Source organism: Neoarius graeffei, chromosome 1 (assembly GCF_027579695.1).
Source record: "Neoarius graeffei isolate fNeoGra1 chromosome 1, fNeoGra1.pri, whole genome shotgun sequence".
In the NCBI taxonomy this organism is placed as follows: Eukaryota; Metazoa; Chordata; class Actinopteri; order Siluriformes; family Ariidae; genus Neoarius; species Neoarius graeffei.
In genome coordinates, this window is record NC_083569.1 from 119,050,732 (window position 1) to 119,074,980 (window position 24,249).

General features: G+C 42.4%; 2 protein-coding genes across 2 annotated transcripts in view; both read right to left on the bottom strand.

Annotated features, from left to right (window-relative positions):
• Positions 1–24,249, bottom strand: part of LOC132882584 (zinc-binding protein A33-like) — a 193,095-nt gene that overhangs the window by 135,031 nt on the left and 33,815 nt on the right. The gene's annotated exons all lie outside the window — the stretch shown is intronic.
• Positions 7,311–22,559, bottom strand: LOC132882570 (E3 ubiquitin-protein ligase TRIM39-like). The gene is made up of 7 exons (XM_060915665.1): positions 22,396–22,559; positions 9,526–10,109; positions 9,320–9,415; positions 8,978–9,211; positions 8,735–8,882; positions 8,580–8,606; positions 7,311–8,478 (listed from the first exon to the last, which is right to left on the bottom strand). The coding sequence occupies exons 1-7, from the start codon at positions 22,397–22,399 to the stop codon at positions 7,934–7,936; spliced, it is 1,638 nt and encodes a 545-aa protein (XP_060771648.1). The 5' UTR covers positions 22,400–22,559; the 3' UTR covers positions 7,311–7,933.

Sequence of the window (24,249 nt, forward strand, 5' to 3'; positions counted from 1 at the left end):
GGTTTCCTCCGGGTGCTCCGGTTTCCCCCAAAGGCATGTAGGTTAGGCTAATTGGTGGCTCTAAATTGACCATAGGTGTGAATCTGAGCCTGAATCTTGTCTATGTGTTAGCCCTGCAATGACCTGGCGACTTGTCCAGGGTGTACCCCGCCTTTCGCCCATAGTCAGCTGGGATAGGCTCCAGCTTGCCTATGACCCTGTAGGACAGGGTAAGTGGCTACAGATAATGGCTGGATGGACTATCTTTCTCATGACAATCCTGACAGATGTTCAGTGAAAAATGTCAGAAAACTGAAGGTGTTTTATTTAGGGCGGCACGGTGGTGTAAGTGGTTAGCACGGTTGCCTCACAGCAAGAAGGTTCTGGGTTCACGGCAGGTGAGGGCCTTTCTGTGTGGAGTTTGCATGTTCTCCCCGTGTCTGCGTGGGTTTCTGGCGGGTGCTCTGGTTTCCCCTACAGTTCAAAGACATGCAGTTAGGTTAATATGGGATGGCCTTGGGCTGAGGTGCCCTTGAGTGAGGCACCTAACTCCCAATTGCTCCCCGGGCGCTGTTAGCATGGCTGCCCACTGCGCTGGGTGTGTGTGTGCTCATTGCTCACGTGTGTATGCATGTGTGTGTTCACTGCTTCAGATGGGTTAAATGCAGAGAGGAATTTCACAAGCATGTGATGAATAAAGTTGTGCTGCTTCTTCTTCTTCTTCTTCTTAACTCAGACTGATCATAATATAGGTTGGAAAACATTTATTTATTTTCATATTCTTGCAGTTAATGACCCCATTATAATCAGACAAAATAAGATATTTAAAATAAATTGTGTATTCCAGATGTCCAGATCTTTTTCAGATGTAGTTTATGCTGTTTACTGATTGCCTGACCATTTTCTGTTTCCTGTTTCTGATTTTGCTCTACTGATAGGATTTGTTGCAGACTTTTCTAATAATAATTGCTGGTCACTGTATTAGACACGCTGAGCTCACTGTATCAGCACTTGTGCTCTGGCAACCATCAAAGTGTAGGGGTAGAGGTAGACCTCCAACCAACCATATTGACAAATTGTGCAGAGACACAGGTCTTCAGGAGGTTACAGAAATAAGGGCGGCAATGCAAGAAAGGATGCAGTGGAGTAAGCAGTCAAGATTGGTTTGAGCGGGAGCTCAGGCTAAGTAAGTAAGTTTTCTAATAAAGCTTTTGTTGGGAAGCATGTCAGTCAGGGAAAGCTGCACATACTGACAACTGGGCAGGCTGGAGGAGCATCAGCTGATTAGTGGATGTGTGTGACGCAGCTCTTTGACAAGGGCGGTGTTCTTTTTGATGTGAGTTTTCCTTACAGCAGAAAATCACTAACGTGGACCAAATGTGTCTCACTGATGGCCAAAAATTGACCTTGTCCTCTCCAGCAGAAACCTACGGTATATTGCCACAAATTATGTCTAATATATACCTGTAAAATTTTTCTCACTAATCTTCAACAGCAAAAAAAGTTACATACATACACTTTGCTTTTTCATGCCTGCTTTGACATTCTGTCTGTATCTTCTCATTTTCAGAGGTTTTTTTTTTTTGGACACCAACTCTGGTGCTTGGTGCACCACACTTCCTTCTCTGCTCCTTTTCATCTTTTAATTATACTTCATGTGCTAAACTTTGGAAAAAAGAATATTCGATTCATAGTGATACGTATTTGTAGTGTCCGTAGGCCCTTCATACTCTAACAATAAATGAATGTGAAAAGACATTGCTTTTTATTCAAGGATGCTTTCATGTTCTGATTTTTGAATGAATTTATTTTTTATTTCAAACATGTATAAAAAAAACATATGTAACTATTTGTACATACAAAAGAAAGAAAATGAGAAATTAAAAAAAATAATAAATAAAATAACATAAAGAGCTAAGACATTACAAAACACCGCACATTGTTCGAAAAAGGAGTGGGAAGAAGTACAATACTTTTTTAATTTCCCACCCCTTTTTAACTACCCCAAAATCCAAACTACATTAATACACCTATAAAAATATATACCATATATATACACTTCATGAATATCTATATAAATATATCTCATCTCATTATCTCTAGCCGCTTTATCCTTCTACAGGGTCACAGGCAAGCTGGAGCCTATCCCAGCTGACTACGGGCGAAAGGCGGGGTACACCCTGGACAAGTCGCCAGGTCATCACAGGGCTGACACATAGACACAGACAACCATTCACATATATAAATATATAATTACAAAAATAAATATATACTACATACCATATATACACTTCATAAATATCTATATAAATATATAATTACAAAAATAAATATCTATTACATACCTATCCCTGTAAATATAAATATATAAACTATCCCCATAAATAAATATAAACCATATATACCATATACTAAGTTAGTTCTAATATAACAATCAACCCTATTCTATTTATCCCTCATCATCCTCCGTTAACATACTTCCTCTTCTATATACTTGTTTAAAAATATTTTTTGTACCTTTTTTTAAACAGATTTATATTTGCACTTTGTTTTATTTCTGTCTCCAGTCTGTTCCATAAAGTCACCCCACAGCTCGATACGCACGTTTTTCATATTTGTTCGAATTGATTAACTAACAATATTCAGGTCGACAATGTTTAAAAGCAGTACTATCCCAATACTTTGTACAGTACTAGCAAGATCAGAATTCTCGGCCTGTGGTGTTTTGAACTGTAATTAAATCTTCCAAATATAATGAAAAAAGTTCCTTGTGTATTTGTTTCTGTGTCACATACAGAGAAAATGAACGATTTTTCCTGATTACTTCAATAAATTGCCTATAGGGGCGGCACGGTGGTGTAGTGGTTAGCGCTGTCGCCTCACAGCAAGAAGGTCCTGGGTTCGAGCCCCGGGGCCGGCGAGGGCCCTTCTGTGTGGAGTTTGCATGTTCTCCCCGTGTCCGCATGGGTTTCCTCCGGGTGCTCCGGTTTCCCCCACAGTCCAAAGACATGCAGGTTAGGTTAACTGGTGACTCTAAATTGACCGTAGGTGTGAATGTGAGTGTGAATGGTTGTCTGTGTCTATGTGTCAGCCCTGTGATGACCTGGCGACTTGTCCAGGGTGTACCCCGCCTTTCGCCCGTAGTCAGCTGGGATAGGCTCCAGCTTACCTGCGACCCTGTAGAAGGATAAAGCGGCTAGAGATAATGAGATGAATGAGATGAAATTGCCTATAGCTTTTTATGTAATTGACGCTTTGTATGAGATAACACGGGGCCTACGGACACTACAGGCGGCTTACAGACACTACAAGTGAGTTAACTGTCCTGCATTTTGCAATTCAGCAAGACATTCCAAGTACCATATAGACAAATTGTGTTGTTACTAAAGACCCTTCATAGTTATTGTACTGAGCTCATTGTGTCTCTCAGCATTGTGTACACAGGGGGGCCTATGGAGATTTTTTGTCATTTTGACATACCATTTTGAATCATACCTCAGTAGTATTAGGAAGTTATAGTGTGAACATGTTTGTTTTTTTTTCCCATCTGGATAGGTTGTAGATGAGAAATTCATTATAAACTAAATATTAAATGCAAATTTGACATCATGAGCTTGATAAATTTGACAGAAAATATCTCAACAGTAAATCTGTCACATTGCAGACATTTCATGCGTGGTCCAACAAGATGTACACTACCGTTCAAAAGTTTGGGGTCACCCAGACAATTTTGTGTTTTCCATGAAAAGTCACACTTTTATTTACCACCATAAGTTGTAAAATGAATAGAAAATATAGTCAAGACATTTTTCTGGCCATTTTGAGCATTTAATCGACCCCACAAATGTGATGCTCCAGAAACTCAATCTGCTCAAAGGAAGGTCAGTTTTATAGCTTCTCTAAAGAGCTAAACTGTTTTCAGCTGTGCTAACATGATTGTACAAGGGTTTTCTAATCATCCATTAGCCTTCTGAGGCAATGAGCAAACACATTGTACCATTAGAACACTGGAGTGAGAGTTGCTGGAAATGGGCCTCTATACACCTATGGAGATATTGCACCAAAAACCAGACATTTGCAGCTAGAATAGTCATTTACCACATTAGCAATGTATAGAGTGGATTTCTGATTAGTTTAAAGTGATCTTCATTGAAAAGAACAGTGCTTTTCTTTCAAAAATAAGGACATTTCAAAGTGACCCCAACAAAATGCAACAAAATGGTGTACTTCAGCCTAAAAGATGAATAAATATGATACACTAGCCCAAACAGTGCATCCAAGAAGTTGAAATCATATTATATTACAATACAGAAGATGTACAACTTTCCTCATTGAAAAAATGAGACAAAAAAATGAATGAAAGTTAGCAATTTTGACACACATTCATTGCCATAAAATTTTTATTATTGCAGATATCAATGTGCGGTTTTCGACATCTGATAGTCCTTGCGTTACTTTATCTGAAAACACTCAAACACAACAGTTATTCTGTTTCTATAATTCTGAAATGCGTGCATAACATTATCAAACAGGAAATGGCTGACATTAGTGATTTTCTGCTGTTAGCTGACTGCATGCATCTAGAAGTAGCCTCTGAGGACTTTGGTTTGTCTTGGACCTTTTTGTTTTGGATTATCATCGTCTTCACAAATTAAACTTGAACGGTGAGAACCACTGGAGCTTTGTCTGGCCACTCTTGAGAGAGAGGACTGGGCTGTCCCAGAGCACGTTTGCGGTAAGCTGCTCTCCTGTGGCTTTCACAACTTTAGTGGGAAACATCACGACACACATTCCTGATATAGATTCAAGTTCATGTTTAACGCAGACATGAGAGGGAAAGTTACATCCAGGTCCGAGCTAAAAATCCTTCAACTTTGATAGGTAGGTTAGCTTTGTATCCCTTTGTTTTTGAAGCGTCTCGGTCGGTGTTTAGTATTCCGGGGATGATCTGGCTATGTAACACTTATGTTCCTGCATTTCACATTGTGTTCGTGTGACATTTTCAAAAACCTGTTCTTCAGTTAAAATATTTTTTTTATCTGATTCCTGTCTCACCAAACAACTGCGGACAACTCGGAACTCAACATGCAAATCTCAGGATTATTTTAAAGACTTCATTTATTTAATTCACATTGAAAATGCAGCTCTCAATTAAAAACATAATAAAGAATTATATCTGCTTTAATGATCTAAGCAGGGAATAAAACACTTGGTGTTGTGCTGATGTCATGAAGCGGAGTCACTGTTACCACCCTGAAGTTTATTTTCAAATAAGAACATGTTCAGAAGCGTTTTATCCAACAGCAAACAACCAATTACTGCATTTAGAGAGAATTATTAACGCTAAGATTATGATTCATGCTTCTGTGAACATTGTTCAAAAGTCAAAACATATTTTCATTCCATATCCTTTGAGAAAGATTAACTCCATATTATACTGTATGTATGGGTATGATTTGTGTCTTTGTGTCCATGATTAACACTGCCATGATTTTCAAGACTGTCTCCTTTAAACCATGAGATAATTTAAAAAAAAATGCAACAGAAATATTTCAGAAATAAAATGTATGGCCTGCCATGATGCCCAACATAATATTTTGGCAGAAAAACCCCCCCCAGCAAAATATATACCATTTGAAATGAGGAGATCTAAGAGCATTTAAAGCTTGGAACAATTCCATCTGATGCAAGACAGCATGAACACTAAAATAAAACTAGACAGGGACACTCTAACGAGTGCAAACCCCGCCTTTTCCCTATTAAAATACATTGGGTGAAAATTTCGAAGTTCTGCCATGACCTTGACCTTTGACCTCCAAAATTTAGTGGTTTCCTTCCTGGGTGATTGGCAACACATGTACAAAATTTGGTCCAAATTGATCCATTGGTTCTTGAGATATCTTGCAGACACACAGACAGACAGACACACACACACAGACTGACGCAGGTGAAAATAATAACCCCTCCGACTACTGTCAGCGGGGTTAACAAGTGTTGCCAGGCAAAACAAACCTCGCCCGGTAGCATTTATGATAAATATGAAGGAAGAGCTCATCTCATCTCCTCTAGCCGCTTTATCCTTCTACAGGGTCGCAGGCAAGCTGGAGCCTATCCCAGCTGACTACGGGCGAAAGGCGGGGTACACCCTGGACAAGTCGCCAGGTCATCACAGGGCTGACACATAGACACAGACAACCATTCACACTCACATTCACACCTACGGTCAATTTAGAGTCACCAGTTAACCTAACCTGCATGTCTTTGGACTATGGGGGAAACCGGAGCACCCGGAGGAAACCCACGCGGACACGGGGAGAACATGCAAACTCCGCACAGAAAGGCCCTCGCCGGCCACGGGGCTCAAACCCGGACCTTCTTGCTGTGAGGCGACAGCGCTAACCACTACACCACCGTGCCGCCCATGAAGGAAGATCTCATCTCATCTCATTATCTCTAGCCGCTTTATCCTGTTCTACAGGGTCGCAGGCAAGCTGGAGCCTATCCCAGCTGACTACGGGCGAAAGGCGGGGTACACCCTGGACAAGTCGCCAGGTCATCACAGGGCTGACACAGACACAGACAACCATTCGCACTCACATTCACACCTACGGTCAATTTAGAGTCACCAGTTAACCTAACCTGCATGTCTTTGGACTGTGGGGGAAACCGAAGCACCCGGAGGAAACCCACACGGACACGGGGAGAACATGCAAACTCGGCACAGAAAGGCCCTCGCCGGCCACGGGGCTCGAACTCAGGACCTTCTTGCTGTGAGGCGACAGCGCTAACCACTACACCACCGTGCCGCCCATGAAGGAAGATATCATGAAAAAAATAGGTCCCCTATGGGTCCATGTGGCTCCTGCTTATAAATAAAACAGTTTTCTGATCCCATGTCCATACAGTAAATACAGCAATATATTTACTCTGGGCGGCACGGTGGTGTGGTGGTTAGCGCTCTCGCCTCACAGCAAGAAGGTCCGGGTTCAAGCCCCGTGGCTGGCGAGGGGCTTTCTGTGCGGAGTTTGCATGTTCACCCCGTGTCCGTGTGGGTTTCCTCCGGGTGCTCCGGTTTCCCCCACAGTCCAAAGACATGCAGGTTAGGTTAACTGGTGACTCTAAATTGACCGTAGGTGTGAATGTGAGTGCGAATGGTTGTCTGTGTCTATGTGTCAGCCCTGTGATGACCTGGCGACTTGTCCAGGGTGTACCCCGCCTTTCGCCCGTAGTCAGCTGGGATAGGCTCCAGCTTGCCTGCGACCCTGTAGGACAGGATAAAGCGGCTACAGATAATGAGATGAGATGAGATATTTACTCTGTGAATCAGTAGCCACAAAAATGAAGCGTAATCCAAAAATGAACAATTTAAAAATCACAAAAGTAAAATATACCAAGTGTCTGTACTTTATATTATTCTACTCTTACAGTTTTCAAAACTGAAACCTCTGAACCGAGGCTGACATACACACGCTGTCACCATGACCCAAACTCTTATGAGCTAGAGCTCAGTGTAACACACTTTCCCTCTGTAATAAGCATAAACATGTCTGAAAGCGTTTTCTTTAGTCTCGTCCATTTATTTTGAATGGTGAACCGAATTGTATACACTCACCGGACATTTTAATAGGAACACGTGTATGCGCATGTACAGTACAGTGCGTGACTATTACACTCACATTCTTACAGCACGATGGCGTAGTGGCTAGCGCCTCTATATGAGGCAGTAGACACAACAAAAACAATTTTGACCTTTTTGGTGACCTTGACCAGATGACCCTCAAAATGTTGGAGGTTCTATTTGAAACCAATGTCCATCTATCCTGAAAGTTTCATGAAGATTGATCCAGCCATTTTCCCATAATATTGTGAACAAAAAAAACAAAAGAAACACGACCGAAAACGATACCTCGCCCCCTGGAGGAATCCGTCCCAGGCGAGGTAATAAAAGCGATGATTAGATCTGATGAACAGGGCAGATGATCAGTGGTGCTGAATTTTTACCTCCATCATTGAGACTGGGGCTGAATAATGGATAAAGTTTCTCAGTGAAATTCTGACCGGTGAAAGAGTAGATGTGAGATTTTGCATCAACATCATAGAAGGAGATCAGACCCTCCTCATAATCCACAAACACCCCCACCTTCTGAGGAGCCTGTTTCAAGGAGCGGGGGACAGAGGGAGAGTCCAGAGCCTCATATTCAGTCTCATTCCTCAGCCACACACTCCAGTACCCATCTTTAGGACTGACTGTAAGATCCCCTTTCCTGTTAATGGACTCTCTGGCCACTCCTAAATCCCACTCAGTCTTCCCTCTGACCTGCACCTCATAGTAAAATCTCCCTGAGGAGAATCCCTCCTTTCCCAGCACACAGACACAACGATCAAACCTCTCTGGGTTATCAGGGAGATTCTGTCTCTTGTCTCCATGTTTCACTTGTTTCCCATCATCAGACAGGATGAGTTCAGGATGAGCTGTATCAGGATCCAGAGTCACATCCACTGAGAGACAGAAACACAGTGAACATCAGTTTTATCATTGCACAGTGTGGAACAGTGAAGAAATATATATTTAGTCATGTGACCAATAAGAGCTCACAAACCTGCATATTGTTGAATTCTCTTCAGGTCTGTTTGGAAAATAATTTGACAATATTTGTGAGTAAATGTTGAGAGATTTAATTAAATATTTTGCTTTTTATAAATTAAAACAAAATACTGGAAATATATGGAATGTGTCTGTGTAATAAACACTTACTAATCTCTTCAACCTTCTCCATTTCCTCACTGAGAGTTTCCTGAAGCTGAGACAGAGCTCTCCTCAGAGTCTCCTCACTCAGATGAGGGTTAATTGTGATGTCAGTCCAGTCCTGGGTGTGTGGAGGGCTGCACAGTGACGGGTAAATCTGCAGTACAGCAGGAGAGAGGAGAAATCCCTCAGCATGGGGACTGCTGTCCTGTCATGTGCTGCATTGCTATTGAGAAACAGAGGGACTCTGACCTGTAGGAGGTGGAGGTGATCCTCAGTGTGTGAGAGCTGCTCCAGCTCAGTGTTTCTCCTCTTTAGCTCAGTGATTTCCTGCTCCAGCTCTTTAACGAACTCTTCAGCCTGCATCTCTGCTGCTTTCTGCTTCTCCTCCATCACCTTAAGCAGCTCAGCCTGACTTCTCTCAATGCAGCGCATCAGAGCACTGAAGACCTTCACACTGTCTGCTTTCTCCTTCTCTGTGTTTTTCTAACAGGAGACAAATTGAGAAATTATTTTATTTCATGTGATTAGATCATTATTCTCAGAATGTGTTTTTATAAAGGAGCTATTCTGTAGGTGAGTTAAGAGACTGACTTTATTGAGTTCTACAGTGTGTTTGATTTCCTCGATCTTCTTCACTCGCTCCTGGATCATCTGCTGAACTTCTGCTTGTGTCTTTCCCAACTCAGTCTGAGAGAAAGATACACACAATGCATCAACTTTTTTTTAAGGTTCATATTTCATGCATGAAATTAATTTGCAAACTTTATACAATACATCAAAACTTTTCAGTCCCTCACTTTCTTCTCTTCACTCTCCTCCTCTATAGGAACAGTGTTGTGAGTTTTGTGGTTGGTCTCAGTACAGAACTGACACACACATGTCTGGTCATCTCTACAGAACAGCTCCAGGGGTCTCTCATGCTTCAGGCAGATGTAGTCCTCCAGGTTCTCCACAGGATCCATCAGTTTGTGCTTCTTTAATGAAGAAACTCTCTCATGAGGTTCCAGGTGAGTCTTGCAGTAAGACGTCATACAGATCAGGCAGGACTTCAAGGCTGCACATTTCTTTTCACAGCAGACGTCACAGAGCACCACAGATTGTGTGGGTTTTTCTGCAGCACTGCTGGATTTCACCTGAACTGCCTTCTTAAATGGAGCAGCAAGTTCAGAGATGAACGTATTCACACATAACTCCGGTCTTTTGGCAAAATTAGTTTGACACACTGGACACTGACAGTGTGAACTGCTGTCCCAGAACTCTGTGAGACAGATCATACAGAAGTTGTGTCCACATGGAGTCGTGACTGGATCAGTGAACACATCCAGACAGATGGAGCACTGGAGCTGATCTTCACTCAGGACACTGCTGGAGGAAGCCATGACTGACACAGGAGACATGATGAGAGTGGATTTAGACAACACAAAACTTTACACAGTGTTCATGGACACTGAATTGAATATAATCCATAACACCAGTAATGATCTCAAATCTCTCTCCTGAATGATTCACTTCTCACTGCACTTGTGTGACATTTTCTTCAGTATGTCCTTTAGTGTAAATGCATTTTTCATATTCATCCCTTTCTCCTGAAACCACTTGAAATTCAAAATGCAAATTTCAATAATATTTTGAACACTTAATATTAATTTTAATTAGTAATTAAAATGCATTATTGTCACGGTGTATTAAATGTCCTTAAGCACGAAGTACATTTTAATTCTCCAAGCAGGAGACAGTACAGTCAGTGTCATGCTGTTATTGGAAATAATCAGTGGGGAAGTGGAGTTACTGTTCATGTAACAGTGTGCTACTCTAGTATTTATAATTACACAAAGATGTTTTTATTTTAACACACCATGCATGTACATACAGTATTTTCTTCTTCTTTTTCTTCTGGGTGCCTATGGAGCTTCCTGCCCCCCTCCTTCAACCCCCTCTAATATTTCCTTTTTCCTTATTCATATTGCCCCGCCCCCTTCACCTCTTCCCTGTCTCTGCCACCCTGGGGAAGAGGTGTGTTTTCTGTCTGAGTCACTTTTCTTCATCTTATAACTCTCTCCTTTCTGTACTGCCATCCACTACTTTTATAACTATGATTCTGTATATTATTTATTTCTGTACACCCCCTTAATGTATTGTAGTGATATCTTGTCTGTTTTCATGTATTTTGTTGTTCCTTCGTTACATGGTGTAACATGCGCCTGTGACTAATTAACTAGCCTACCTACTGACTGTGTAATTACACTGGTTAGCGATTAGCAATCGCGATTATTTAGTGTTTTCTTTTCTACTCTTTATCGGAGTTGGGGAAGGAGCTCACCCATGCTGTGTGTGTACATGTTGGTTTTGCAGGTGTGCCATTATTTTCGATTGTTTTGTTAATTTTATCATCTATAAATTACTGTTGTGACCCTTAGCATGTTAGCTAATTTTTCTTATGCTAGGTCCTGTTAGCATTAATGCTAACGGAGTTAGCGACAGTGGTGCTTGAAAGTTTGTGAACCCTTTAGAATTTTCTATATTTCTGCATAAATATGACCTAAAGCATCATCAGATTTTCACACAAGTCCTAAAAGTAGATAAAGAGAAACCAGTTAAACAAATGAGACAAAAAATATTATACTTGGTCATTTATTTATTGAGGAAAATGATCCAATATTACATAGCTGAGTGGCAAAAGTATGTGAACCTCTAGGATTAGCAGTTAATTTGAAGGTGAAATTAGAGTCCGGTGTTTTCAATCAATGGGATGACAATCAGGTGTGAGTGGGCACCCTGTTTTATTTAAAGAACAGGGATCTATCAAAGTCTGATCTTCACAACACATGTTTGTGGAAGTGTATCATGGCATGAACAAAGGAGATTTCTGAGGACCTCAGAAAAAGCGTTGTTGATGCTCATCAGGCTGGAAAAGGTTACAAAACCATCTCTAAAGAGTTTGGACTCCACCAATCCACAGTCAGACAGATTGTGTACAAATGGAGGAAATTCAAGACCATTGTTACCCTCCCCAGGAGTGGTCGACCAACAAAGATTACTCCAAGAGCAAGGCATGTAATAGTCACCAAGGTCACAAAGGACCCCAGGATAACTTCTAAGCAACTGAAGGTCTCTCTCACATTGGCTAATGTTAATGTTCATGAGTCCACCATCAGGAGAACACTGAACAACAATGGTGTGCATGGTAGGGTTGCAAGGAGAAAGCCACTGCTCTCCAAAAAGAACACTGCTGCTCGTCTGCAGTTTGCTAAAGATCTTGTGGACAAGCTAGAACGCTACTGGAAAAATGTTTTGTGGATGGATGAGACCAAAATAGAACTCTTTTAGACTAGGTCAGAATTGCAAAAAGGGGCTTAAATAAGGAGTTGCAGGCATTTGTGAGTAAAAGTTGGCAAACAAACTTTTCTAAAGGTATTTTTTGCGCTGAATCCATTTTTGCTGTTTGCCAAGCTGTATCTCATACGTGGAGCCCAGTAGAGGGCACATTTGCATATAATTTGCATATTTCGAGTATTTCAATATAAAACTCTTCAATGTTGTACAGTATGAAAAAAGTAAAATAGCAGAAAGTTGCATATTCCTCTTGGCTAAATAAGTACCAAATTTGGCTTCAATTGGGTGAAAGGAACTCTCAAAAACAGACTTTAGGTAGTGTGTGTGGTCCAAATTACCATATTAAATTATAAAATTCGTGGTCTTGAGTTTATAGACTATATAATAGACTATATAAAGGGTAATTCTTTCTGCTGAATCCATTTAGGCAGTCTTTTTATTTGTAACTCAGTAGAGTGGCAGTCTCATAGGCTAAAAAAATAAACAAATTTCTCAGCTCTGGCTCAAAAATAAAATCTTAAATTCCGACAGAAGATTTATTGGGTACAGAAAACAAACATAGGCTAATATTTAAAATACATAATATTTATCTCAGAATATTTTTGGTGAACACTGAACTTTTTATCCATTTTTTTAATACATATATATATATATATATTTTTTGGTCTTTTTTGCCTTTATGTAGGACATTTAGAGGGCGAGAGGAAATGATTGGGAGAGAGAGATGGGGAAGGATCGGGAAATGACCTTGGGTCAGACTCAAACCTGGGTCCCCGGATTTATGTTACGGCATCCCAGCCAACCAAGCCACGGCGCCTCCAGAACTTTTTTTTTTTTTTTACTTGAATGCATCCATATAGGAACATCAAAATCATATGTACATAAATGATCTGTAACTATGTAATGTAACTAGGGTGATGGTTTAACATATAAACATATATTAATATAAAACTATAAACAACAACATGACAAGATTCTCCAATATGACTAATTTTCACAAAACAGCAAAAATACCACAGCCTTTTTCTGTCTTCTGCAGCTGCTTTTAATGTGAGAAGGCCCTGTTCAGTTGCTTTGAATACCTGATCTCTCTTGGACTCTTTGCATATAATGCAGGTATCCAATGGTATTGACTGGTCTAGCTTCAAGCTACACACAGCTTCCATAATGATGTTCTTACAATCTGACAGACTTCATGGATGATCTTACCGACAGAAATATTTCAAATGCTACCAGAAATGTTGGCTTTGGATAGAGTTTTATGGTGATGAACTAGGGCTGGGCGATATAGAGGAAAAACATATCTCGATTTCTTCTATATCTCGATATACGATATATATCTCGATATTTTCAAATCCCCCTAAATAAATAAAAAATAAGTAAAACTTCTGCTAGTAGGGACAGAACTGTATCAGTTTTTAAACTGCTGTGGGACAAAACTGTCTGTGCTGCTGCTCCGCAGTAAGATGTTTGCCTACTGCAGCATGGGCGATCGAAGCACAGGCAGTCTGAGTGAAGTCGCTGGAGTAGCCAACCGAAGGCATGCAGTGGAAATATGTGAAAACGCAATCAAGTAAATGCTACTGCACAATATTAAATGCTACTTATCTTTCAACTAACAGTGTTTTGAGGTGTTACAGAGTGATAGGGTGACCAAACCTCTGTAATTCCAAAAAGTAATTTTTTTTCTCGATTAATTCGACATCTCAAAATCCATATCGAGATACTTGTCCATCTCGATACATCTTAAATATCAATATATTGCCCAGCCCTATGATTAGCAATATTTAAACACTGTATGGAAATAGAAATGATGGCAAAAAGTGATTTTATTTTGAATTAAAGTTCTTGTGGATAAGTTTGAAGTTAATTTACAAACTCTGATGTGATGGCAACAGTTTCCTTGCATCCTCAATGAAATGACTCAGGAATGTAAGATTTTCTATTTGTCTGCTTGAAATATAGGGATAAAAGAAGACATATTCAGGACAACAATAAGAAATGAAAGTGCAATTGTCCTTGTCACATACAAGTACCATAATTCTCACTACAAATAAACCTCCTAGACTTGATCATTATTGTTGTACATGATGTAAAATAAAAAAAAACGGAATTTACTGAAATTTTAGAGGTTGTCTTAGATTTTGTGCTCTACAGACTTCCACATAAGAGATACAGCTTGGCAAACAGCAAAAATGGATTCAGCACAAAAAATACTTTTAGAAAAGTTTGTTTGCCAACTTTTACTCAAAAATGCCTGGGGGTGTCACATTATCTGAAAATCGACCTAGTCTATTTGGTTTAAATGAGATGCGTTATGTTTGGAGAAAGGAAAACACTGCATTCCAGCATAAGAACCTTATCCCATCTGTGAAACATGGTGGTGGTAGTATCATGGTTTGGGCCTGTTTTGCTGCATCTGGGCCAGGATGGCTTACCATCATCGATGGAACAATGAATTCTGAATTATACCAGCGAATTCTAAAGGAAAATGTCAGGACATCTGTCCATGAACTGAATCTCAAGAGAAGGTGGGTCATGCAGCAAGACAACGACCCTAAGCACACAAGTCATTCTACCAAAGAATGGTAAAAGAAGAATAAATTTAATGTTTTGGAATGGCCAAGTCAAAGTCCTGACCTTAACCCAATCGAAATGTTGTGGAAGGACCTGAAGCGAGCAGTTCATGTGAGGAAACCCAGCAACATCCCAGAGTTGAAGCTGTTCTGTACGGAGGAATGGGCTAAAATTCCTCCAAGCTGGTGTGCAGGACTGATCAACAGTTACCAGAAATGTTTAGTTGCAGTTATTGCTGCACAAGGGGGTCACACCAGATACTGAAAGCAAAGGTTCACATACTTTTGCCACTCACAGATATGTAATATTGGATCATTTTCCTCAATAAATAAAAGACCAAGTATAATATTTTTGTCTCATTTGCTTAACTGGGTTCTCTTTATCTACTTTTAGGACTTGTGTGAAAATCTGATTATGTTTTAGGTCATATTTCTGCAGAAATATAGAAAATTCTAAGGGGTTCACAAACTTTCAAGCACCACTGTAGATTAGCTAGCTAACTCCCACTGTATTTGAATGGGAGGCTGGGCGATCCCTGGACATTTATTTAGCTTCGGTTGCTCCCTAAAGTGTTGCAAATTATCTGGGAAGCCTGTAATGTATTTGTTTGGGTTTATTTTACTTTATACTGTGTAAATATAGTGCTTGGGTTACGTTCCCTGTCTCTGTCACCCTGGGGAAGAGGAGTTGGGGAAGGAGCTCACCCATGCCGTGTCGGTGTCACTTTTTATACCCACCCCAGACCAATCATAGACATATAAACATAGACGCCGCCTTCTGCGTAGAATCATACGTCATCCTCGCCGCCATATTGGACGTGGCAAAGTGGAGATTCTTCAGCCGTCTCTGGTACTGAGGTATTTCACCTACGTGACCAAGTCATGTGATTCTGTCATTTTGGACGGCACGGCTCGAATCAGTTTGAATGCGAGGAAGCCGACAAACGAAAAACATAAAAGAAAAAGGAGCGAGATGCAGAAAACACCTTCACTATCCAGCGACATAGGGCATTTACAGGGCGAGCAGAGGGAGAGGTATTTGCAAAAATTGAGGTGAGCAGGCTTAGAGAACGACGTTTACCTGCTTCCACCAGGATTGTTCACTGACGTACGGAAGTACACGAAGCCCTCGTCTTTACCTGACTTCGGCCCACATGATCTGTATACCTCGTCTCGTCTCATCTCGTCTTCTTCCGCTTATCCAGGACCGGGTCGCGGAGGCAGCAGTCTAAGCATGGAAGCCCAAACTTCCCTTTCCCCAGACACCTCGGCCAGCTCCTCGGGAAGAACACCGAGGCGTTCCCAGGCCAGCCGAGAGACATAGTCCCTCCAGCGTGTCCTGGGTCTTCCCCGGGGCCTCCTCCCGGGTGCACATGCCTGGAACACCTCCCCAGGGAGGCGTCCAGGAGGCATCCGAAAAAGATGCCCGAGCCACCTCAGCTGGTTCCTCTCGATGTGGAGGAGCAGCGGCTCTACTCCGAGCTCCTCCCGAGTGACTGTGCTTCTCACCCTATCTCTAAGGGAGCGCCCAGCCACCCTGCGAAGGAAACTCATTTCAGCCGCTTGTATCCGCGATCTTGTTCTTTCTGTCATTACCCAAAGCTCATGACTTAAACTCCTCCACTTGAGGCAGGACTTCTCCACCAACCTGGAGAGGGCAAGCCACCCTTTTCCGGTCGAGAACCATGGCCTTGGACTTGGAGGTGCTGATTCTCATCTCAGCCGCTTCACACTCGACTGCAAACCGCCCCAGTGCATGCTGAAGGTCCTGGTTTGAAGAAGCCAACAGGACAACATCATCCGCAAAAAGCAGAGATGAAATCATGTGGTTCCCAAACAGGATTCCTTCCGGCCCCTGGCTGCGCCTAGAAATTCTGTCCATAAAAATTATGAACAGAACCGGTGACAAAGGGCAGCCCTGACGGAGTCCAACATGCACTGGGAACAGGTCTGACTTACTGCCGGCAATGCGAACCAGACTCCTGCTCTGTTCGTACAGGGACCGGACAGCCCTTAGCAAAGAGCCCCGAACCCCATACTCCCGAAGCACCCCCCACAGAATACCACGGGGGACACGGTCGAATGCCTTCTCCAGATCCACAAAGCACATGTGGACTGGTTGGGCAAACTCCCATGAACCCTCGAGCACCCTATGAAGGGTATAGAGCTGGTCCAGTGTTCCGCGACCAGGACGAAAACCGCATTGTTCCTCCTGGATCCGAGGTTCGACTATTGGTCGAATTCTCCTCTCCAGTACCCTGGAGTAAACTTTCCCTGGGAGGCTGAGAAGTGTGATTCCCCTATAATTGGAGCACACTCTCCGGTCCCCTTTCTTAAAAAGAGGGACCACCACCCCAGTCTGCCACTCCAGAGGCACTGTCCCCGACCGCCATGCGATGTTGCAGAGGCGTGTCAACCAAGACAGCCCCACAACATCCAGAGACTTGAGATACTCAGGGCGGATCTCATCCACCCCCGGTGCCTTGCCACCGAGGAGCTTGCAAACCACCTCAGTGACTTCGGCTTGGGTAATGGACGAGTCCACCTCTGAGTCATCAGCCTCAGTCTCCTCAGTGGAAGACATGACGGTGGGATTGAGGAGATCCTCAAAGTATTCCTTCCACCGCCCGACAATGTCCCCAGTCGAGGTCAACAGCTCCCCACCCGCACTGTAAACAGTGTTGGCAGAGTACTGCTTCCCCCTCCTGAGGCGCCGGACGGTTTGCCAGAATTTCTTCGAGGCCGACCGATAGTCCTTCTCCATGGCCTCCCCGAACTCCTCCCAGTTCCGAGTTTTTGCCTCCGCAACTGCCCGAGCTGCAGCACGCCTAGCCTGCCGATACCCGTCGGCTGCCTCAGGAGTCCCGGAGGTCAACATGGCCCGATAGGACTCCTTCTTCAGCTTGACGGCATCCCTTACTTCCGGTGTCCACCACCGGGTTCGGGGATTGCCGCCACGACAGGCACCGGAGACCTTGCGGCCACAGCTCCGAACAGCTGCGTCCACAATGGAGGTAGAGAACATGGTCCACTCAGACTCAATGTCCCCCGCCTCCCTCGGAAGCTGGGAAAAGCTCTCCCGGAGGTGGGAGTTAAAGACCTCCCCAACAGAGTGCTCGGCCAGACGTTCCCAGCAGACCCTCACCATACGTTTGGGCCTGCCAGGTCTGTCCAGCTTCCTCCTCCGCCAGCGGATCCAACTCACCACCAGGTGGTGATCAGTTGACAACTCAGCCCCTCTCTTCACCCGAGTGTCCAAGACATAGGGTCGGAGATCAGATGACACGACTACAAAGTCGATCATCGACCTCCGACCTAAGGTGTCCTGGTGCCACGTGCACTTATGGACACCCCTATGCTCGAACATGGTGTTCGTTATGGACAAACTGTGACTAGCACAGAAGTCCAATAACAAAACACCACTCGGGTTCAGATCGGGGAGGCCGTTCCTCCCAACCACGCCCCTCCAGGTGTCACTGTCATCGCCCACGTGAGCACTGAAGTCCCCCCGTAGCACAGAGGTAGCAGTAGGGGTTTGGTGCAGTGTGGATTGGGATCTGTATACCTATGTCGTTAAAAACCCATTACCATACACAGGTATTGATCTGAACGCGTAGAAGAGTTTGGATGCCTAAAAATATTTTGTGTCAGGCTGGGTAACATGCCTACATCAGCGGGTCGTCCCTGGAGCCGGTGGTCGCCATCTTATTACAGCTAAGGTTTGTTCACATTTTCATTTACTTTCGGTCCTCAGGATAAACAAAATGTTATTAAATGTCATTGAAATAACTTCTTAGTCTGTTGAGACATGGTCCGTTATAAATTTGCTGTTACCAGGCAATGACCAAGAACTGTATTATTAGGGTCGGTGTAGTTGTAGCAGTGCACTAGCAGCTAGCTGTTAGCACTAGCTAATGTCAACAACAGTAGCTGGCATGTTACTGTAGCAATGTTTACGTTCAGTCATTTGGATGACTGTTAAAACCTTTCATTCTCAAGTTTTTACTTTACTGGATTTACTAGTTTACTGAGCTAGCGTGCTCGGGCAAGCTGGGAGCTAGCGCGCTCGGGCAAGCTGGGAGCTAGCGCGCTCGGGCAAGCTGGGAGCTAGCGCGCTCGGGCAAGCTGGGAGCTAGCGCGCTCGGGCAAGCTGGGAGCTAGCGCGCTCGGGCAAGCTGGGAGCTAGCGCGCTCGGGCAAGCTGGGAGCTAGCGCGCTCGGGCACGCTGGGAGCTAGCGCGCGCTAGCTCCCCGGTGGCCAGCACACGCTAGCTGGCCGGCGCACGCTAGCTGGCCGGTGCACGCTAGCTCCCCGGTGGCCGGCGCGCGCTAGCTCAGTAAACTAATAAATCCAGTAAAGGAAAAACTTGAGACTGAAAGGTTTTAACAGTCATCCAAATGACTGAACGTAAACATTGCTACAGTAACATACTAGCTACTGTTGTTGACATTAACTAGCTTGACGTTCAAAATGGCGGACACCGGGGCGTCACGTGACCCTGTGATGTCAGGTGAAATACCTCAATAGCGTCTAGACAGTAGCCGAGAATAAAGATGCCTCATTCATGTGCTGCGTTTAACTGTACCAACAGGTTTACCGTCCAAACGAGATCACATGGGATTACCTTTCACAGGTGAGACTGGAAAAATGCTTTTCATTGTATTTGGTCATTATAACACAATTTTCCGACCAGATTTTTCTGACTTTGTGGCTAATGTGAAGTCTCGCGCATAACAGCCACTCGGTGAAACCTGTCTCCAAACAACGAAGTATTTCCTTCGTAACTACGCTGATTGTTGTTAGTTGCTTAGCTAACTTTTCACATACTATGTAGGTTTCCCAAAAATAAAGCCATGAAAAAGCAGTGGGAGACAGCTGTGCAACGGAAAGGGTTTTCTGCTACTCCGTCATCCATGCTCTGCAGTGAACACTTCAGAACGGAGGATTTGGACAGAACAGGTCAGACAGTCAGGATCAGAGAGGGAGCTGTTCCTTCAGTCTTCAGTTTCCCAGCTCATCTCCACCGGGGAGGTGTAGAGTTATAAGCAGTGAGAATTAGATAATACAGTGCCACACTATGATGAACGTTTTTGAACGCATGATGAATGTTTTTAACCTTTCTGAATGTGAAGGAATCATCTCATCTCATCTCATTATCTCTAGCCGCTTTATCCTTCTACAGGGTCGCAGGCAAGCTGGAGCCTATCCCAGCTGACTACGGGCGAAAGGCAGGGTACACCCTGGACAAGTCGCCAGGTCATCACAGGGCTGACACATAGACACAGACAACCATTCACACTCACATTCACACCTACGGTCAATTTAGAGTCACCAGTTAACCTAACCTGCATGTCTTTGGACTGTGGGGGAAACCGGAGCACCCGGAGGAAACCCACGCGGACACGGGGAGAACATGCAAACTCCACACAGAAAGGCCCTCGCCGGCCCCGGGGCTCGAACCCAGGACCTTCTTGCTGTGAGGCGACAGCGCTAACCACTACACCACCGTGCCGCCCCGTGAAAGAATCAGTGATGCATTTTGTTTTGGTATGACATTAGAACCTGGCCGAACTCAGTTTGGCGCTCATTCAGATCACTTTATTCAACAAGAGTAGGTCTGTGTGGTGACTCAATAAATAAAACAGTAAATTTTTATTTTCATTCACTATTTCCAGTTTTTCCACTATTTCCATCATTTATCATATTCAGTCTTGTAGGTTGGTTATTGTGGCCTCAGGTTTTGGTAGCTTGCTACGGTATGCTGACTGATTAGCTTACCTGAGCTATCTATCGCGTATCTGTCGCTAGTTTGCAGTGTACAGGGTATTTCGCACACTATTTATAACCATCACATTAAAAGTTATATATGTTGTTTTGATGCTTGTTTGTTTCCCAAATATATATGTGTGTCTCTTAATGGGTGAATAAAAGGCATCGAGTTAAATATTCTTGTAGAAAGGGGCTTTTATGAAGTTCAGTCCATTTACTTGCATTGGTTTACGGGGAAGATTTGCCACATCCAATACGGCGGACACTCTGACGTATCCCAGCAACTGGCCACCCAGCTCAATGCGGTGTCTATGTTTATATGTCTATGGGACCAATCACAACACAGAGCAATAAACGACCGGTTACCAGTCCCCCCAGGATTCCGCGGGCCTTTTTTGTGATTGTTGCGGGCTAAAATGTCTGATGTTGCGGGGGGTTTCCAAAAAATTGCGATGAAAGTTGCGGTGTTTTTTAGGTTTTTGTTGCGATTACATTGCGGGAGGAAGTGAAAGTTGCAAGAAATTGTTGCGATTTTCTCTTTTTGTGATTAAAATTGAGTGATATGTTAAATATTAAGTTATTACTGAAAAACTATTGATTAAAAAAGCAAAGACACTGAGAAATGGTTCTATAAACAACTTTACCAATATAAAAGATTACCAGGACTACAAAAATGCAGAAAAATAGGCTTTACTTATCCAAATGCACCTGTTGGTTCAAAAGTTAAAGTGCATAGAACCTCACAGCACAACATGAAGTTACCTTAAAATATAATATAAATGCCTCAGCTTTCATGTAAGAAAAAAAAAAAACTATTAATACTAGTACTGTGTGCAGGCAGTCTCTCCTGAAGACTAAATTAAACAATAATTATAAACTAATAAAATAAATGGCTTCATAGAAGAAAAAAAAAACAATTTGAACAGAATCTCACAGTATGATGCTGAAGCTGCCTACCCTGGTGAAAAAAAAAAAGTACTTTATTGTATTTAAAGTATATTCATATTTTCAATAGTATATTGAAAATGTACTGACACAAATTTACTTTTTGTAAAAAGTATACTAACATCACACATTCACGCTAACACTTAACACACTTTAAAATAATTATACTATTACACTTTATAGAAATATATTATACTAAAAATACACTAAGTGAAAGTTATGTGCAATTTCTAAAGTGTATTTAGTGTACTAATTTCTAAAGTGTACTATAATACATGCAAAGTCCACTTTAATTTGACTAATTAAGCATACATTAGTACATATAAAGTCATATACTTAAAGTATAGAAAACATACTTTAAGTTGTTCCACTTTAGCACATAAAAGTACACTAAATACACTTCAAGTTGCACTTTTCTACAATTTAATTACAATTAAAATATATTTAGTACAAAATTAGTTGTTCCAAAATAGCATGCCTCAAGTTAACTAATCATAAATACACTTGAAGTATATTGATGATTAGTGTGGCTTCAAGTACACAAAAGTATGCTAAACTTTAGTACACTTAGCACATTTATTTATCACCAGGGTAAACAATGGAAAATAAAATACCATTTTGGCAAAAATGTTGGGATCCATTAATTTCTTGTATTAAGTAAAAAATAAAGTGCACACAGTCCTTCACTGTAAACATAACACACTTTCAAAAACAGAATTTAAGCCGACATAAACACTGACTCGCACATCATGCAGCACCGCCCTGAATTCGCGGGTATTGGCTGAATTTGCAAATCGCAACATCCTGAAGGGTCTGGGGTACAGTCGCACCAAATGTTGATTATTTTTCAATAACAGCATGTCCCAAAGTGTTTTATTCCACTAACAATTTGGTAAAGATTTACATTTTATTATTAAAGAATGACATCAAACTTTTTTATTCTTTTATTGTTACATTTAATGATCTGTGAAACTGAACTGTAATGTCACAGAAATCAAGTGAAAAACAACACAAACAGGAAGTAGAATCTGTTGCACTGCTTACCCATTTCTATTTCTCTTTTCCCTCTTGTTCCTGTTCTCTTAGTGTTTACCTGCAGTGGTTTTAATCCCTTGAAGAAACAGAGAGAAGCTTCAAACTGGAGATTGTGTCCTGCTGAAAGGGTCAAAGGGTTTTGGTCATGAAAAGGATTTGAGCTTGAGTTTCGATTCACCTGAGTGACGTCATGTGAGACACGCCCACTGTGACTTTTTTCTCATGATGCAGTTACACTTTTTAACCACTAGATGGAGTAAATTCACTCAGTGAACTCCAAGGTTTCATTGTGTCTCCATCTCTGTAATAAAATCTGCACTGTGTACATTTTAGGAAGTTTTTTTTTTTTTACTCATGATATTAATTTTGTCATCAGAGTGTGCTGGAGAAATGTGTACATGAAAATAATAATCTCAGTGTTGGGCTTCACAAGAGAAGAGAAACATATTTACATGATATGAAAGCATTTACAACCCCGATTCCAAAAAAGTTGGGACAAAGTACAAATTGTAAATAAAAACGGAAGGCAACTGATATTGTATTCGCAATAGAACATAGACAACCAGTGGCATAGCCAGGATTTTTTACATGGGGTGGCCAAAGGGGAGCCAAGGATATACAAGGGGTGGCCATGCTGTGACTAAATAAGTGTTGCCGGGAAATGATGTACACAGAACAACAAATGCATTTCAAGGGTTTTATCTGATAGAAAGTAAATGTAAGTGTATCTTTAGTAAGAGTAAAAAATAGAAAATAAAGAGCACCACACTTGTGACTCAGAAGATCAACAAGAATTACAATTGGAAATAAAATTGACAAGGTTGCTTTTGGTCAGAGTAAAATGTTCCCAGTTCGTGTTACAGTACAACTGCCTCAAAATACCCAAGAGGCTAATCTCAAAACAAAATTGTTAAGTACTACGAGATAAAGCAGCCAAACTGATAGAACATTGAATAAGCTTATGACCCCAAATAAGTCAGAACAAACGGTAGTGGTGATAACAATACACACGACGCCACACCAGCACGTGCTCACTGATCTTCACAGGACACCGAGTCTCCATCAGCTAACATTTTAACTCTATATCCTCTTGTAGCGGCACTACGTTGAGTCACAGTATACCATACTAGTGAGGCAGCAAATCTGCAGGTAAATCTACATTCATAACGTTGCTTAGTGCAGATTATTTCTCGTCTCGCTTGGTTTTCAGTCTGGGTTCGTGAACCGTTTCCCCAACCGGAAAACCCCGATCCTCCTCATAGCATATCCCGCCTACAACCTGAAGTCACTTCACACTTCACAGCTTCTCTGAACAACACTGCCCCTAGGTTTGCAAATATCTGAGAGATTACAGCTGAAGAACTGGGATCTAAAACTGACTTTGGCTCATGGTGAGGGTTGGAGTGATGGCCTGCTGTTGACCTTTGACTCCTGCGGGGAAAGGAAGCAGGTTCAGGCCTGGCCTCATCTTCTGTATCAGAATGTGCTTCCTGTGATTCTACCTCAGATTCTGGTTCGGGAAATTCTTCATCCCGTTCAGACTCACCATTGATACTACCTTCGGCGCTATTCTCACTGCTAGGGAGCCTGACCTGGCCTGGATCTTCAGTGCGAGCTGGAATATGGACTGGACAAGGAACCCTCACTTCTTCCAAAACTAAACCATCGGTAGTGTCCTCTGAATCTATACAGTCCTCGTGCGGGGACGCTAGGGGCTTTCTAAGACACCTGCTACTGGTTCGTGACCTGGGGACAGGCGGGGACACACATGGTCTGATGTCAACTCTGTTAACTCTTTTTGTAGGCCCCCCTTCTACTGGTTCGACTGTGTATGTGGTTCCTTGAATCTGCACCACGCGGTGG

Coding starts and splice junctions, on each gene's coding strand:
- LOC132882570 (XM_060915665.1), bottom strand. Junction 8,607..8,734: donor GGAGAAGGTTGAAGAGATTA/GTAAGTGTTTAT, acceptor TTTTCCAAACAG/ACCTGAAGAGAATTCAACAA. Junction 8,479..8,579: donor GAGAATTCAACAATATGCAG/GTTTGTGAGCTC, acceptor TCTGTCTCTCAG/TGGATGTGACTCTGGATCCT.